Source organism: Solanum verrucosum, unplaced genomic scaffold (assembly GCF_900185275.1).
Source record: "Solanum verrucosum unplaced genomic scaffold, falcon-dt-bn FXZP01000145.1, whole genome shotgun sequence".
In the NCBI taxonomy this organism is placed as follows: Eukaryota; Viridiplantae; Streptophyta; class Magnoliopsida; order Solanales; family Solanaceae; genus Solanum; species Solanum verrucosum.
The window spans coordinates 742,751-757,500 of NW_026020698.1; the positions used below are offsets into that span (position 1 = coordinate 742,751).

At 35.5% G+C, this 14,750-nt stretch overlaps 1 protein-coding gene across 1 annotated transcript; it reads left to right on the forward strand.

The window, feature by feature from the left end:
- Positions 1-1,729: 1,729 nt before the first annotated feature.
- Positions 1,730-14,623, forward strand: LOC125812350 (ribonuclease 2-like). Its single transcript, XM_049491854.1, has 9 exons — positions 1,730-1,979; positions 2,198-2,226; positions 2,321-2,394; positions 3,135-3,236; positions 3,348-3,351; positions 4,520-4,611; positions 5,586-5,747; positions 6,381-6,459; positions 14,247-14,623. Exons 1-9 carry the CDS (start codon positions 1,768-1,770, stop codon positions 14,276-14,278), a joined length of 786 nt encoding a protein of 261 aa, XP_049347811.1. The 5' UTR covers positions 1,730-1,767; the 3' UTR covers positions 14,279-14,623.
- Positions 14,624-14,750: the final 127 nt, after the last annotated feature.

Consider the following 14,750-nt stretch of genomic DNA (forward strand, 5'->3'; position numbering starts at 1 on the left):
ATACATCGTAAAATGTTAGTAATTTTTTTTATAATTTAACTCTAAAAAAGAAACTATGACAATGAAAAGTGGATAAAGATATTAATATGTTAAGATTGATTAAGGAAAAAATAACTAATAGAAAAATAGAAAAAAAAAACACTTAAACAAAACAGGATGGAGAGGATCAAACAAAACAAGACAGTAAAATCACGAGAGAACTAAAAAATACAGAGTAGATGGATTGAAATTTTAGTAGATCGAAGATCACTACACCCCCAATTGACATTGGCTGAAATTTTTGCTGTTAGATTATTTTAATTAAGTAGTAAACGATGCTAATTACTTAATGCCTAATAGGCCTGTTCCGATTTTAAAGAATTAATTATTGCTTGCACATGGGGTAACGTGCTTTAATATGCTGGCTACTTGCCAAGTTGCCATACGTCACAACAACAGTGCAGGGTATACTTTTTCAGAAAAAAACTGTTCTTTTAAACAATGGATTATTTAGAATTTATATTTGTAAAAATTATAAAAATAATATATTGTAATTTTTGAAATAAAAAGAATGAAACAGAAAAATGATTAAATTGGTGACAAAAGAAAAAAACACAAAAGAGAAAAAGCGCTTAAATTGGTGACAAAAAAGGAACTTAAAAGTGCATCAGCAAGGCAAGTTGTATTTTATGAAGTTTTTGGCAAAAACACCCTTAAACTATATTCTCAACTTAAACTTCATCCTAAATTATTTTTCTTAACAGAAAACATTCCTCAATTATTTAAAATTTGACAACTTTCATCCTTTTGTTAAAATTTGTCAAAAACTAACAAATTCTTCACAACATGTACGGTGCACACTACTCTCAACAAATTAAACTCCCTAAATCACCCCAATTAAACCAATTCTGTTCATTCGACATACATCTAAAATAATATTATAAATTTTTTTAGTAACAACGTTTTGCATTGTCTTTCTTTAATTAGCAATTTTATTTTTATTTATTTTTCATTTGATTTGATATCAAAGAATTATCAATGAAAATGTTTTTTTTCATTTAATCTGCAGAAAGTGGTGTTGATCGAAGACTTTTACTTCTAATAATGGAAAACGAAACTTGAGTACTAGAGATCAAAATTAGCTGAATCTTGATCACTTCAATTATTAATTTGCTCCAAAAAATTATTGATCTAACGACATTTTAACTTTGCAAGGTGAAGATGGTGTGAAATTAAGTTTCAACTTCATTTAGTTGGTAAAGGAGAAGTAAAGATCATATCTCCTCGTAGACTTACACCGTCCTAACATTGTTTTTTCAACAACAAATATGAGTCTCAATTTTTTTGGATGCTTTTTCCAACCGGTAATAATATTGTAGATTATTTTTATGAGAATAGTATGAATTGCATATGTTTTTGTGTGGAATTCGCTAAATTTTTGATAAATTTAAATAGAGGGATGAAAGTTGTTAAGTTTTAAATACTTGGAGGATATTTTTTGTTAAAAAGGATAATTTAAGAATGTAATTTAAATTTGGATATAGTTTAATGATGTTTTTAACCAAAAACTCTATTTTATGAGTTAACTCTTAACTCTATTTTATGTGTTAACTCCTTTTGTTTTTATTTATATTTTTACAAATAGTCCAAAACTGCCGTGTCCTACCAGCCTTCTTCTTCTTCTTCTTCTTTATTTAGTATTTAAAATACTTACAGTTTGACTAATCAATGGGCTGCATCCATAAGAAAGAAATCCAAAAAAGTGAAAATTGGAAGAGAAGAGCCACCATGTCTTCTCCTCCTGCAATTGTGAATCTGCGGATGTTATTTGTATGTTGTATTCTCATTGCAGTGAAGGGTGGATGGGATGAGGAAGTTGGATTACTTAGAAGAGGAGGAGAACAGAGAGAGTTCGATTACTTCAAGCTAGCTCTTCAATGGCCCGGCACCTATTGCCGGAAAACTCGCCATTGCTGCTCTTCCAACGCCTGTTGCACCCGGTATCTATATATATCCCTCTTTTTAATACTATTACATTCAAATTTGGGCAAATCCATTCATTTGTTCTTCTCACTCTTGGAAAATTGGGTCTTTCATAACTAAATCTACTCCGGTAAATGGTGATCACCGACAAGATTCGTATCTTTGTTTTCCTACAATTTCGCATGCGTTTGAAAGTAGTAGCAGCTTACCTGTGTGATTTTGTGTATTTTTCCAGCTCAAACTCGCCATCTGTATTCACAATTCGTAAGTCCTACTCCCTTCTGCCAGAGGTGTGTAATTCATTTTTCATGTGCTCACAAGTGAAAGATACAACTCAATAAGGTTTGTTCTCTTCTAGATGGACTTTGGACAGAGTATAACGATGGAACTTGGCCTTCCTGCTGTTCTGGTCGCCCTTTTGATGAGAAGGAGGTATGTTTGCCCTTTCTTTAGGACAGAGAAGCTTTGAATATGAGAATGGATGGGTGGAACTATCTGCATTGCTACTCAACAGTTTGTAACTGGAGCAGCAGTGTCTTCTGATGCCAGTTCACAAAGTTGGGGTTCAAACATTTGTCTCCTGTGGTCCTGTGGTCCTGTGGTCCTCGTTCCAGCTTTATCACTGGCAACACCCTTTGGCGCAGTTCTCTGATAAAGTTTAAGCATTAAACAACTTATTAAGGATTTCCCAAATTTTCACCTTCATATTGAACATTTCTTCTTGTGTGAACACTTATGCTTTGGTCTACTTGCTAGATCTTAACTATTAATCATGAAGTATGCGATATAAGACCTTATGTCTTGTCTACTTATGAATTTGATTTTTCAGATCTTAATTCTGTGAAATGATTTGCACATATTGATTGGCAACATAGACCATGCTGTGAGATTATGTGATGTGCACCAAAGAATTTTTGCAAATATAATTAGAGCGTTAAGCCATCAGCAATCTTTTGTTGTGAAGTGTCTTGAAATGATTTTATTTTATTTAGCAGCAACTAGCATCTGTGAACTTTATTGGTTAGCTAGGATATTTGCAAATTCCGCAATGAGGTCATTGAGAAGTTTAGATTTCTTTAATCATAGTGGTGCTTCCCTTATATCTATTTCATGCTTATTCCTCATCACTGAGTTCAAATTTATTTGTTTATGAGCCAAGTACTTTTTGTCAGATTTCAACATTGCTTGAGCCAATGAGGAAGTATTGGCCTTCTTTAAGTTGTGGTTCCCCCAGATCTTGCCATCACAAAAAAGGACCATTCTGGGGTCATGAGGTGGTTTCACTGTTATCTTTACTCATTGATTGTTTAAATTTGATACAATTAAGGAACTGACACATTCTTCTTGCATTCCTCTATGCTGACTCTGGAGATACTCAATTACAGTGGGGTAATTACCTTGCCTTATTCTTTATTTATATTAAAGTAATTGTACAAGAGATTGACTAGGAGAATGGTTGAACTTAACTACTATCTGTAATGCTATAGTTTACTAGCTGATACTTGAGGACTTGGGGGCTATGAGTACTTTGCTGTTAGTTGCAGCTGGCTTGGGGCTTCATGTCCAGCTGGGCCTCTGTTTCTGGATTGTAATGTTGACTTCTGTAATAAAATTGTCATTTACCAAAAAGTAAAATTAATTGTACAAGATGAAAGAAGGTTAAGAGCTTGCTATTTTTTAGAATATAATTGAGAAGCAAGGTTCTAGATTTCCGCAGCAAGGAGCCAAGGATGTAAAAACCTAGAAATTACTTGATTCTTTACATCTCTTAACAAATTAAGAGTAGCTCCCTTCTTCTCCTTGGATACTGATAAGTGATTAGACATTTAATTCCTCATGTATTATTATTATTGTTATTATTTATTGTTATTACTACTATTAATATATTTCTTTCTTCTCCTTCTAAAACTGAGGTATGAGGTAGTTTTTTCCTTCTGCTTTTGTCATTTCATCAATGAGATGTCTTTGGGTATGCACTTAATGTGCACACAAAGAGGATGCCGTAATATCCCTTTGGTATGACAATAATGTGCCTACATAGGACTAAAAGACAAAAAATTGTGTTTATTAGCTTGCAAGGTTTACATATAATTTTGGTTATCAAATATTTACACATAATTTGTGGATGGGCTTGAATAATTCATATTCTGCATTTGGTAGCGGTTAAGGAGTATTGAGGGGGAGTGTGGGGTTATCAGGAGCATTAATCCCTCTACATTACACTGAGGATCCACCTCCTAAAAGTGGTTGTCATATTTCTTTGCAATGCAATATGTAAAAGAAATCATGTTCTTTTCCTCAACCAACACTTCATAGTATGTATTATGCTGTGGTATAATATATTATGGTTGCCAACAAAACGCCTGGTTTTCAATAGGGAGGTATATGGAGATTAACACAGGGCCTTATCTCTACTAAATCCAATCTGATTATAGTACAAACTACAGAAGGTCTGATACAGTTATATGCGCTTTAAATATATCATATGGACATAAGTCAGATAGGATCCTCTTTAATTTATCCCTTGTGACTATATTTTCATCCTTATTGATTGCAGAAAAACATGGGACATGTGCTTATCCAGTTGTCCATGACGAATATGAATTCTTTTTGACAACGTTGAATGTTTACTTCAAATATAACGTCACAGTAAGTGATTTTTCATGCTATGTATTTTAGTTTTGAAATAATATCCTTGGAAGACCAATATATTTTTTATTGTAGCAATTTCATGTCCTTTTCCTTCTTTTTGGTTATACATTCTAATTTTTTTTATGCTTGTTGGGATATTTTCATTCTATGAAGCTGTTGATGATATCAAATACAGAAGAAGTTGCATCTTGAATAATTATATGTTAAAACTTACTTATGGATGTTTATTAGTACCTAGTTCTTGTCGATACAAAATATATCAAGAAGGAAATCTTTCTGACTCGATAATTAACAGCAAAATTAAGGGGAGAGGGGGGGGGGGGAACCTAACCTGGACATGCATTGTATAACATATATGCTGTAACTTCTCAATTAATCAACTGTATCAGAACATTCTTGATATCATTGCTTATGCATTAAAAATGGTTTATAATGGTGTTGTTGTTGATACAGTTTCATTTTGTTTTCACTTGAATAATTATATGTTAAAACTTACTTATGGATGTTTATTAGTACCTATTTCTTGTCGATACAAAATTTATCAAGAGGGAAATCTTTGTGACTTGGTAATTAACAGCAGAATTAAGGGGAGAGGGGGGGGGGGGGATGTAACCTGCACATGCATTGTGTAACGTATATGCTGTAACTTATGGATTAATCAACTGTATCAAAATATTCTTGATATCATTGTTTATGCGTTAAAAACTGTTTGTAATGGTATTATTGTTGATAAGTTTCATTTTGTTATCAGATGAATATTAACAAGATCTCTTCAATGTCAATAAACCAACCATCTAGTGATTTTATGCCTGATAATTGCATATGAACATGCTGTTGCTCATTGATTAGTCTCTACTGTTTCCTTTTATAACCTGTTGAACACTTATAAGTTTTTCTTCCCTGTTAGTCAACTAACCAAATAGATTATGTGTGGTACTTGACTAACATTACACACTCAAACACAATGCCAGGAAGTTCTATTTGAAGCTGGATATGTACCATCAAATTCCGAAAAGTATCCATTAGGAGGCATCATTTCAGCCATTCAAAATGCTTTTCATACAACCCCAGAGTTGGTATGCTCAGGCGATGCCCTGGAAGAACTTCGTATATGTTTCTATAAGAATTTTGAGGTTGGTCGTCTCTCTGATGCTCTGACAGAAATACTGCAATAGATGCTTTGTGATCTCACATTTATTGTTATGTAACCATGATTCTTATAGCATCAAATAAAAAATATCAGACACACTGTGTTGCATCTGCGGAAATCTTTGTCAGTGCCTGATCTAAAACAGAAATCTTTGTCAGCATCAAGGAAGTACCTTTCATTCTGTTACTTCTTTTCTATCCCGGACAGCCTCAGCAGTAGATATCACATGACCATAATGCAGAGAGGTTCATGACTTGATCGTTAAGGATGTATTTCTTGTTTATATGTCTAGGGTTACTAAGGTTTTGTGCATTGCCGAAAGGCCAACTGATAAGACAAATGAACAAAAAACAATGACCTTCCTTCTTTTTTATCATCCATTACCCCCTTGGTCGTCCCATTAATCAATGTCCTAGATGTTAAGAGCAGGGGGATTAGGAAGAATATGGGCATTGTTTTGGTATTCTGATTTTATTCATCATACAAGTTACTGGGAAAAGTTAATTTCATGTTTATCTTGAATCTCTATTATTAGCAGACCGTCATTCCCCTAATCTTCCCCATTACAATTAGAAGTAAATTATAAACATGTGCTTCAATACCATTCTTTTTACAGCCTCGTGACTGTGCACATGATACAAGCTTAAGAAGGTCATGTCCTCAGTACGTCAGCTTGCCAGCCCATGGATCATGGGGTAAGTTCTCTTTGTTTTTTCTTCCTTTGGCTGCCTACTTTATTTGTTTAGCTTAATTGATCTGCATGTAATAAAAATATTCTCTTATACAACAAACTTGAAGTTTCGGGAGCCATTCTTATGATTGTTCCAAGTACCATGCGTAAGATAAATATGACTATGACATGGTAGATGATGTACATACTGAGTTAAGTGCAACAGAGAACGGAGTAGCTTCCTCCTCTCTGATTTCCCTATATACTAAGTAAATTGCAACAAGAATGGAGTAAATGAGCACACCTACGCATTGATGTTCTACTTGCCTTTTTTTTTTGACAAAGATGTTCTACTTGCCTTTCTTAAAAAGAGAGTACTCCTAGGTATTGATGTGATGGATGCCATCATCAAACAACAACAACAACTAACCCAGTGCAATCTCAAAAGTGGGCTCGGGAAGGGTAGGGTGTATTTAGACCTTACCCCTAGCTTTGTGGGTAGACAGAATGTTTCCATAATGGGTGTCATCTTCAGTAACCCATTTTCCATCTGAAATAGTGGACCTCATTTTCTTTTCATATAAGAGCATGCATAATAGTGTAGGATGCCTCATTGCCGTAAATACTTTAATATGGCCCCTAATATGGATCTAGTTATCATTCTCAAAAAAAATAATATGGATCTAGTTATGGGATGCTGCAAGATGTAATCACATGTTTTCTTCCTATGACCGATGGTGTAGGTTCGTTAAGAGATAACTTGCAATCTCTTGAGTTTAAGTACACAAAAACTGGAATAATTTTTGCCTTAGATTTCATGGGATAACCATTGAGTTTAAATACAATATTGATAAGCTAACTACTCTTAGAAACTAGGACATGGTTTCCTCCCTTATTTAAACCCTGCTTGTCTCAAGCGCTGAGGTGGAAACTACTAGTATTTCCCTCTTTTTCAACAAATTGTTCCTCATCTTTTATCGAGTCAACCTAGAATAATTTCTTACATTGATAATCTCAGGTGAACAGTTCACCACTAATGAAACAAAAAGTCCTCTTAAGTCATCTTTTTGCATTTCAAATCTGGTCAATTTCTTCACAAATCTGGCTTGTTGTTGAGGTGAGAAGTATGTTGTCTTTGATATACATACATCTAACAATTGCAAACAAAGAGGTTGCTCCTTCCTTTTCGTAAAGCTGGGAAATATTTGTCATAGCCAAATCGGGAGGATTATGCAACTCTACCTCAATTGAAGATTATGCAATTATACCTCAATTGCTATGTAATCAACAAAACCACTACATGTAAAGTTCAATTTTTTACGCTTGTGTAAGGGTACCAACCCGCCAAACCAATTGCTCAAACTTTTCTTGGTATCTGACACCGTCCCAATTTGACTTAAGTTAGCCAATTCTCCCAAATTTTGACTTCTAATTGTTGGTCCAAAACAATGGTTGCATTGACGTTTGAACTCATCCCAAGAGCATTGAGGCATATCTTTCTCTAGTTCAGAGTTGTGCAGTTCCTTCCAAATGAAAAGAAGTAAGTCTAATTTTTTCTTCTTCTGGTGTTTGTTGGTGTTGAAAGAAATGCTCGCACTTGTTCAGCCATCCCAAAGGGTCCTATTGGCCATTAAATTGTGGAAAATCCAACATTGTATATCTAGGAATGATGGAACTTCCTCCTGTTATGATTTTGATCCTTCTTCCACTGTAGCTTTACCCTTACAACCTCAATTATGACCGACATTTTCACTTGATTCAGAATTGGCCTTTGAATTTGCTAAATACTTTGCGAGTTCATCCAAATGACCATTTATGGCTTCATGTCTGGCTAAATTGGCTGCACATTCTTTTTGAAACAAGTTCACCAATTGTCCCCATTGTTGGATTTGGTCTCCCATAATGCCCAATGCCCACTCTGATAACAAGTTGTTACGGTCCTTAAATGAATCTAGTTATGAGAAGCTGCATGATGGAATTAGATGTTTTCTTCCTACAACTATGGTTTTGGTTCGTCAAGAGAGAACCTGCAATCTCTTTAGTTGAAGTACTCAAAAATTGGAATAATTTTCTGCTTAGATTTCATTGGATAAATATAGAGTTTAAATACAATATTGATGAGATAACTGCCCCTAGAAACTGTGACATGGTTTCCTAACGTTACTGGAATGAGATACTGCTAATAACTACAATAAATAACCACTATTAAAACTTGTTGCTCCCAAATGCACATGCAAGTGTACGTGGTCGCAGAAGTAATAAATGGCTCTTTTAGAATCGAGTTGTCGAACCCAAAGGACTTACGATCAATTTATATTAATTCTATTAATTCTATTAATTCCACAATTTAAAGAAAGTGTTTTCAAGAACTTGTGTTTTTGTTCAATACTATTATTGTGAATTATTAATTTATAAAAGTAACTAATAACGACAACTTCAATTTCGGTGATTGAAACAATGAAGGGACAATTCCAGGGCTGCAACATGCATAGGGTTTCATGTATCACATCTCAGCAATGAATTAACTATGGTTATCAAATGACCGATTTATAAGGTTGATTTTATGATCATGATCTCTCGACCTCTAATCGCCTACTCCAATTGAATGTCTAACTACATTGTTGAGCGGAGATAGACAAAACTCAATTGGAAGCATTTGTATTTTTATCATGTTTCGTAACCAAGCTCGGTGTTCGTTTGGGTGTCAATCCTGAACACGAATCTGAACAAGTGATATGCAAGAGAGATTGAGCTCTTTGTATTCTTTGGTCTATCTACCTCTTTGTCTCTTGAGTTATTCTAGATAATATATTTATCTCTATGGTGATCAAGCATGAAATACTAAAAACAAGAATACAAAAGTAATTTAAGCGATAACCAACATTAATTCAAAACAATTGATGCTCAACAATTACTCGTACCTACAACCCCAGAACAAAGGCTTTTAGCCAATCATAATATTCAAAGACTCAAAAACTATTAATTTCATACAAATCGAATTTAAAGGAAAAGTAGAGAATTGAAACCTAAGACAAATTGTTAATCCTTTGCTTTTGCACACGAAAAAAAAGTACTTCACAAAATAACCCTAGGGTCATATATATAGAGTTTAGGAAATTAATTCTCACTTTTAATTAACTTTGGAATCCTAAAACAACTAAAATTCACCGGAAAAGTCAGGGGTGGCGCCCTGCGCCACCATCGCGACTAATGTGCTGTGGCAGTGTATCCAGCTTCTATTTGGTGCATTTTCGTCGTTGTCATTTTCTTTGCTTTCGTTACGTGCATACTTCTTTAGGAACCCCTGCATATAGCTAATCATATAGGTTAGTGTGCAATCATCGTAATAATTATCTAAATATACCAATTAGAATTAAGAATGCTCTCAAAACATAAGGTAAACACGGGCAATTCATAGTAATTGGACATATAAATACGCTCAAGATCACCACCTCACATTTAAACCTTTGTTCGTCCTCAAACAATCTCTAGATTATCAACTCATCATTCTCACCTTTGGACTTATCCACCCACAGTAAAATCAACCAAACATATTCAATCATGCTTTTGTAATCCACACTTTATGCAACAATCAACAATTTAGTTCATTTTGTTAGTTTACCAATCAACACCACATAACCTCAATGAATGACTCTTCACGAATATTTCGGGCCAACGTAATCATATAAGAACACGCCAAAATACAATTCACCCAAATGTGCGTCATGAATGCCCTCACCATTTTTAGTATAGCCTTACACTCGTCATATTTCAAACCAACATTATGAAAGGCGCTTGCTTTTCACCTTTGGCGACAAGGCAAGGCGAGTCATCGCCTTTTTCTGGCGAGGCGAGGCGACTTCAGAAAGGCGTGCCATGGCGACGGAAAGGCATAAGATGACGTGGTGTGGCGATGCAATAGGCGTCGCCTTTTTATTTTTTTATTTTTTTTAAGGTCTGACTTAATAAATAAAAGCCAAAATTAGGGTTTTTTTTGGGTATTTTTGCAAACTTGACCTTCGCAAGACACTCCTCCTCTTCTCCTCCTATTTCGCGATTGCTGCTCCTTCGTGGAGACTTCTTCTTCGCGAATCACAATCGCGACTGCTGTTCCTTCTCAGGTACGAAATCTTATCTCTAGTTCTTTTCTTCTTCTCTTCTAGTTCTTATCTTTTTCTCTTCTAGTTCTTCTCTTCTTTTCTTCTTCTTCTCTACTCTCTAGTCTCTACTCTGTTTTTTTTTTTTGGTGGAACTACTCTATTTTTTTTTGGGTGGAACTACTCTGTTTTTCAGTATTTAGAGTTTGAGACTATGTTTGGTTCTGTACTTCTGTGGTAGACTGTAGTGCTCTGCTCACTGGGCTGGAATCTGCCTATATTTAAAAAAATAATAATTTGATCCTTCTATAATTATTTCTTTCCTACTTAATTTAGTTTTATACTAATTAATATAGTATTTATTTGTTCATAAATTGTGAATTCAATGACGTCAGATGCTAACAAAAAGAGGGACATTGCTAATGAATGTTATTGTTATTGAGATTTTGGATATTTTTTTTTTTTGATAAAAGTTAAAGTTGTATTCTTCAGCATTAAGGGTATGCTGGCTACCTCCAAAAAGTTACAAGTTGAAACCATAATTACATAGATCCTAGGAAATCTACCAACTGTTCTACTTCTTCTATACCATCTTCTTTACACCAAAAAAACATGTTAATGCAATTTTCTTTAACTTTCTGAATAGAGTTAGTAATATTCTCATGACACCTAAGGTTTCTTTCTCTCCAAATAGCCCACCAGACACAAGTAGGTACTATAGACCACCATTAATTGGCGCCTCAATTCAAAAAAGGCAAGCGGCTCACCGTGTGGCGAGGCAGGCCCTTGTCGCCTTTTGTCGCCTCTCGCTGTCCAAAACACTGTTTCAAACCAAGGCCTATTTTTCAAAGTTTAGCACTCACCCTCAACAAATGATGCTCTTACATATTCTAACATACCATAAGCTTTCCCTTAGTGTACTTTTAACTTTCACAAAGCACTAATCATGGAATCAAGAGGACTTAAGTTTGGTTGTAATGTCGGCCTGAGGCAAGGGAGGGTACATTTAGGATAGAATTAGTGACTATTCCTCCCTAATGCAGGTATTTTATTTTTCAGACATACTTCTTCAACCACTTCTCTTTTCTTTGGTACAAACCTCATAAATATCCTTCAATTCATGTTTCAAGCTTTACCCTTTTGTATATTTAAGCACTTGTTTCCTATTCAAGCAATATTTTTCTTTTTTACATTTTTTTCAATACAAGTGCTTTTGCAATTTATAATCGCCATGTTTTTCACCTTCTTTCTTTAATTTCGCCACAAAACAAGCATTTCCACCGTACTTCACTTTTACCATTGTTTTCATTTTGCCTCTTAACATAGTGCATTAAGGATCAACTTTTGGATCACACAAAGTCATGGTATCAATAAAAAAACATTTGACTCAATATGTGGTTAGTAAAAAATTAAAGGCTAAAAGGCTCAATGGGGCTTTACTAAGGACAAGTCATTTGGAAACACATAAGAAAGTTCAAATTGGCTATTCAGAGAAATGCCTCAATCCTATTCCACAATCCATACAAGTTATTACTTATTAAGCACACACAGGGCAAGTTCTAGATGTCATTCAATGCAAGAACTAGCAATTACTCATCCCACATGGCATCATGACATACACATAAGGATATAATCAACTTAGCATGCTTATACAAATCACATTGCGGTGTTTTACACTCAATTAAGCCCATCTTTATCAATTAGAGTCAAAGCAAAGAACCTATGTGTGTCTTAAGGTTACTAATCTCATTCAAGTTGCATACACAAGTGTGAACTACCCATGACGTTAGGCTAAGCAAGGTTTCAAAGTTCCGACAATTCGATTTCACCATCTACTACTCCTAGTGACTAATTTTCCCTCAAGACAGTCGTCATCCATCCGTCATTGGGAACTGTCACTACTATGACAACTCTATGATTCAACACAATTAAATAAAATACTAGTCCTAGTCGGTTCAATGGGACTATCCTCGGGAAAAGAATCGAAAACAAAAATCAAGGAACCCACCTAAATAAAATAAAATACTTCATAGTTCATCTTCCCCCACACTTAAACAGAGCACTGTCCTCGGTGCACAAAACAAAACATAAGTAAAGAGTGAAAGAAAAACTCCCTTTTTTTGGCCTCTAGGCCTCTTGGCACTCAATCAACAGTTGCCACATTTGTGCAAAATCCACAACCATCAAGGCCGCTTCACCATCACCCGCGTCGGTATCATCATCATCATCATCATTCCTACCATCATCCGTCTCATCCTCCTCAGACTTATCATCTTCATCCTCAGTGGCATCATCATCATCATCGATAGGCTCTTGGAATGCCGGGCCCATACGACACATAAAAATTGCGCTATCCGTCAAAGGGTAACACTTTGTCAATGTTGCCATATCTTCCTCAGTCACCGAATGGCCACCTATCTGCAATTGAAGCTCGGCCATACCATACATTTTGCCCATCCAACTATCATCACATGCTTGCCTATCCGCAGTAGATAACACTGGCCCATGTGACGCTTCTTGCGCCTTAGTTTTAGTAACATCAACCAAATGACATGCCAAATGAGGGGCATGGGGTGGACACACATCATGGACCTCCTCCTCAATCATCAAAGCACGTAAGTACCTAGTGAGCAAGCTCTCATAACAGAAACATCATCTCTTACTACTCCTAAACTTCAACATATTTTGACTCGAAATAGCGCCCACATTAACTTGCAGCCCTTCCATTAGTCTATAGATGAGCACTACTCTTCTCTAGTTACTTCGGAGGTGTGCTTGCACGACATCAAAGTACTAGACACAATTTTTAACCATACACGTGCCTCTTGGTTTAAGTGGGCATAATGGAGAGTAGCATGTCTACCCATAACCTTGAAGCTAAATTGGAAAGAAAACCCTAAAATTATCTTTCAACTTTTAAAATCCTAAATTGATCGCCCTTTTTTAAGAAAATACAAAAGGCGATGCCTTTCTCGCCTCTTCCTTTGTCGCCATGGCATCGCCTTTTGATGATCGGCTCACCACAAAGCTAAAAGGCGCACATGATAAATGAATTTGGTGGGTATTTGCAGATTCCTTAGAGGAAACATTCTTTACTTGTGATATCTGAGAGTAATAGGAGACACTGTCATTAAAGAGTAAATGAACATAACACATTATTTTTCTTGTTTCCATCTCCTTTGTCCCCTTTGGCTCTTGATGGCATAGTTCATTTTCATGTGAATTATGGGTTCTTTAAGAAGGTTTTCTCCTGCTTCTTAGGGATATAATAGCATTTTGCCTGAAGCAGCTTAAAGCTTTGGTTTCTTGCTAGTAATTTTTGTCTCTGTTTTCTCCACAAGAGAGGCTGAACTTGCAAGCTTGCTTTCAGCTAAAAAAATATTTCATGTTGGTCAAATTAGCAGAAGTGTAGTTCTAACTGTTTCCACCATGAGACTGAATGACCGAGACCAACAGGGTGTGTGGAAAGTCGTGTACTACTCCTGTATGAATTTTGGCATCATACACCGCCAAATGTTTAAATATGTAACACTGTTTTGTCCAATGGTCTTTTATAGATCCACTATCCATTGTCATAGGGCATCTCACTCATTTTCTTTGTTCCTTTTGTTCATTTGCTCGGTCAAAGTTGCTAGAGAGATATGTACCTAGCAGAATAGGGTACATATTGGTGTTCTCAATGTGATAAATTTTTGTTTTGACTTTTGGTTTACAGGGTTTAGGAGCAATACAACAGCAGCTTCTTAGTCTGCAGAATGGTCTCTGGTTTCATCAGATAATTTGACGAAGGTGCCGAATGACCTTGGCTTTATTGCTTTATGGTGAAGCCTGTCACAATACAAGTTTCAGCTTCGGATTGGTTAATCCTTTCTCATGTGCAAATCTACAAGTGGATGAATAATGTTTCCTCTATACTTTCTAGGTCTATTATCAACGTAACCGTAACCGTTTTAAAATTTTTCTCCTTTCTGCTATTCCAGTTTATCAAAGTAAATTTTCGACATGGTTTGTACATACTGGTGCATGAATATAAAGAACTGTTGGGTTTCTTTTATTGCTAGTTTCAGTATTATGAAACCCTATTAAGTGTTACTCCAAGGGTTCCCTTCTAGAATAGTGAGTTAGGGGTGTTTAGAGAACCTTGCAACTATGGTCATTTCATATCAATATTTGCTCACTGCCCAAGCATGTATTGGGGCTGGCTGGAGGCAATGTTCCA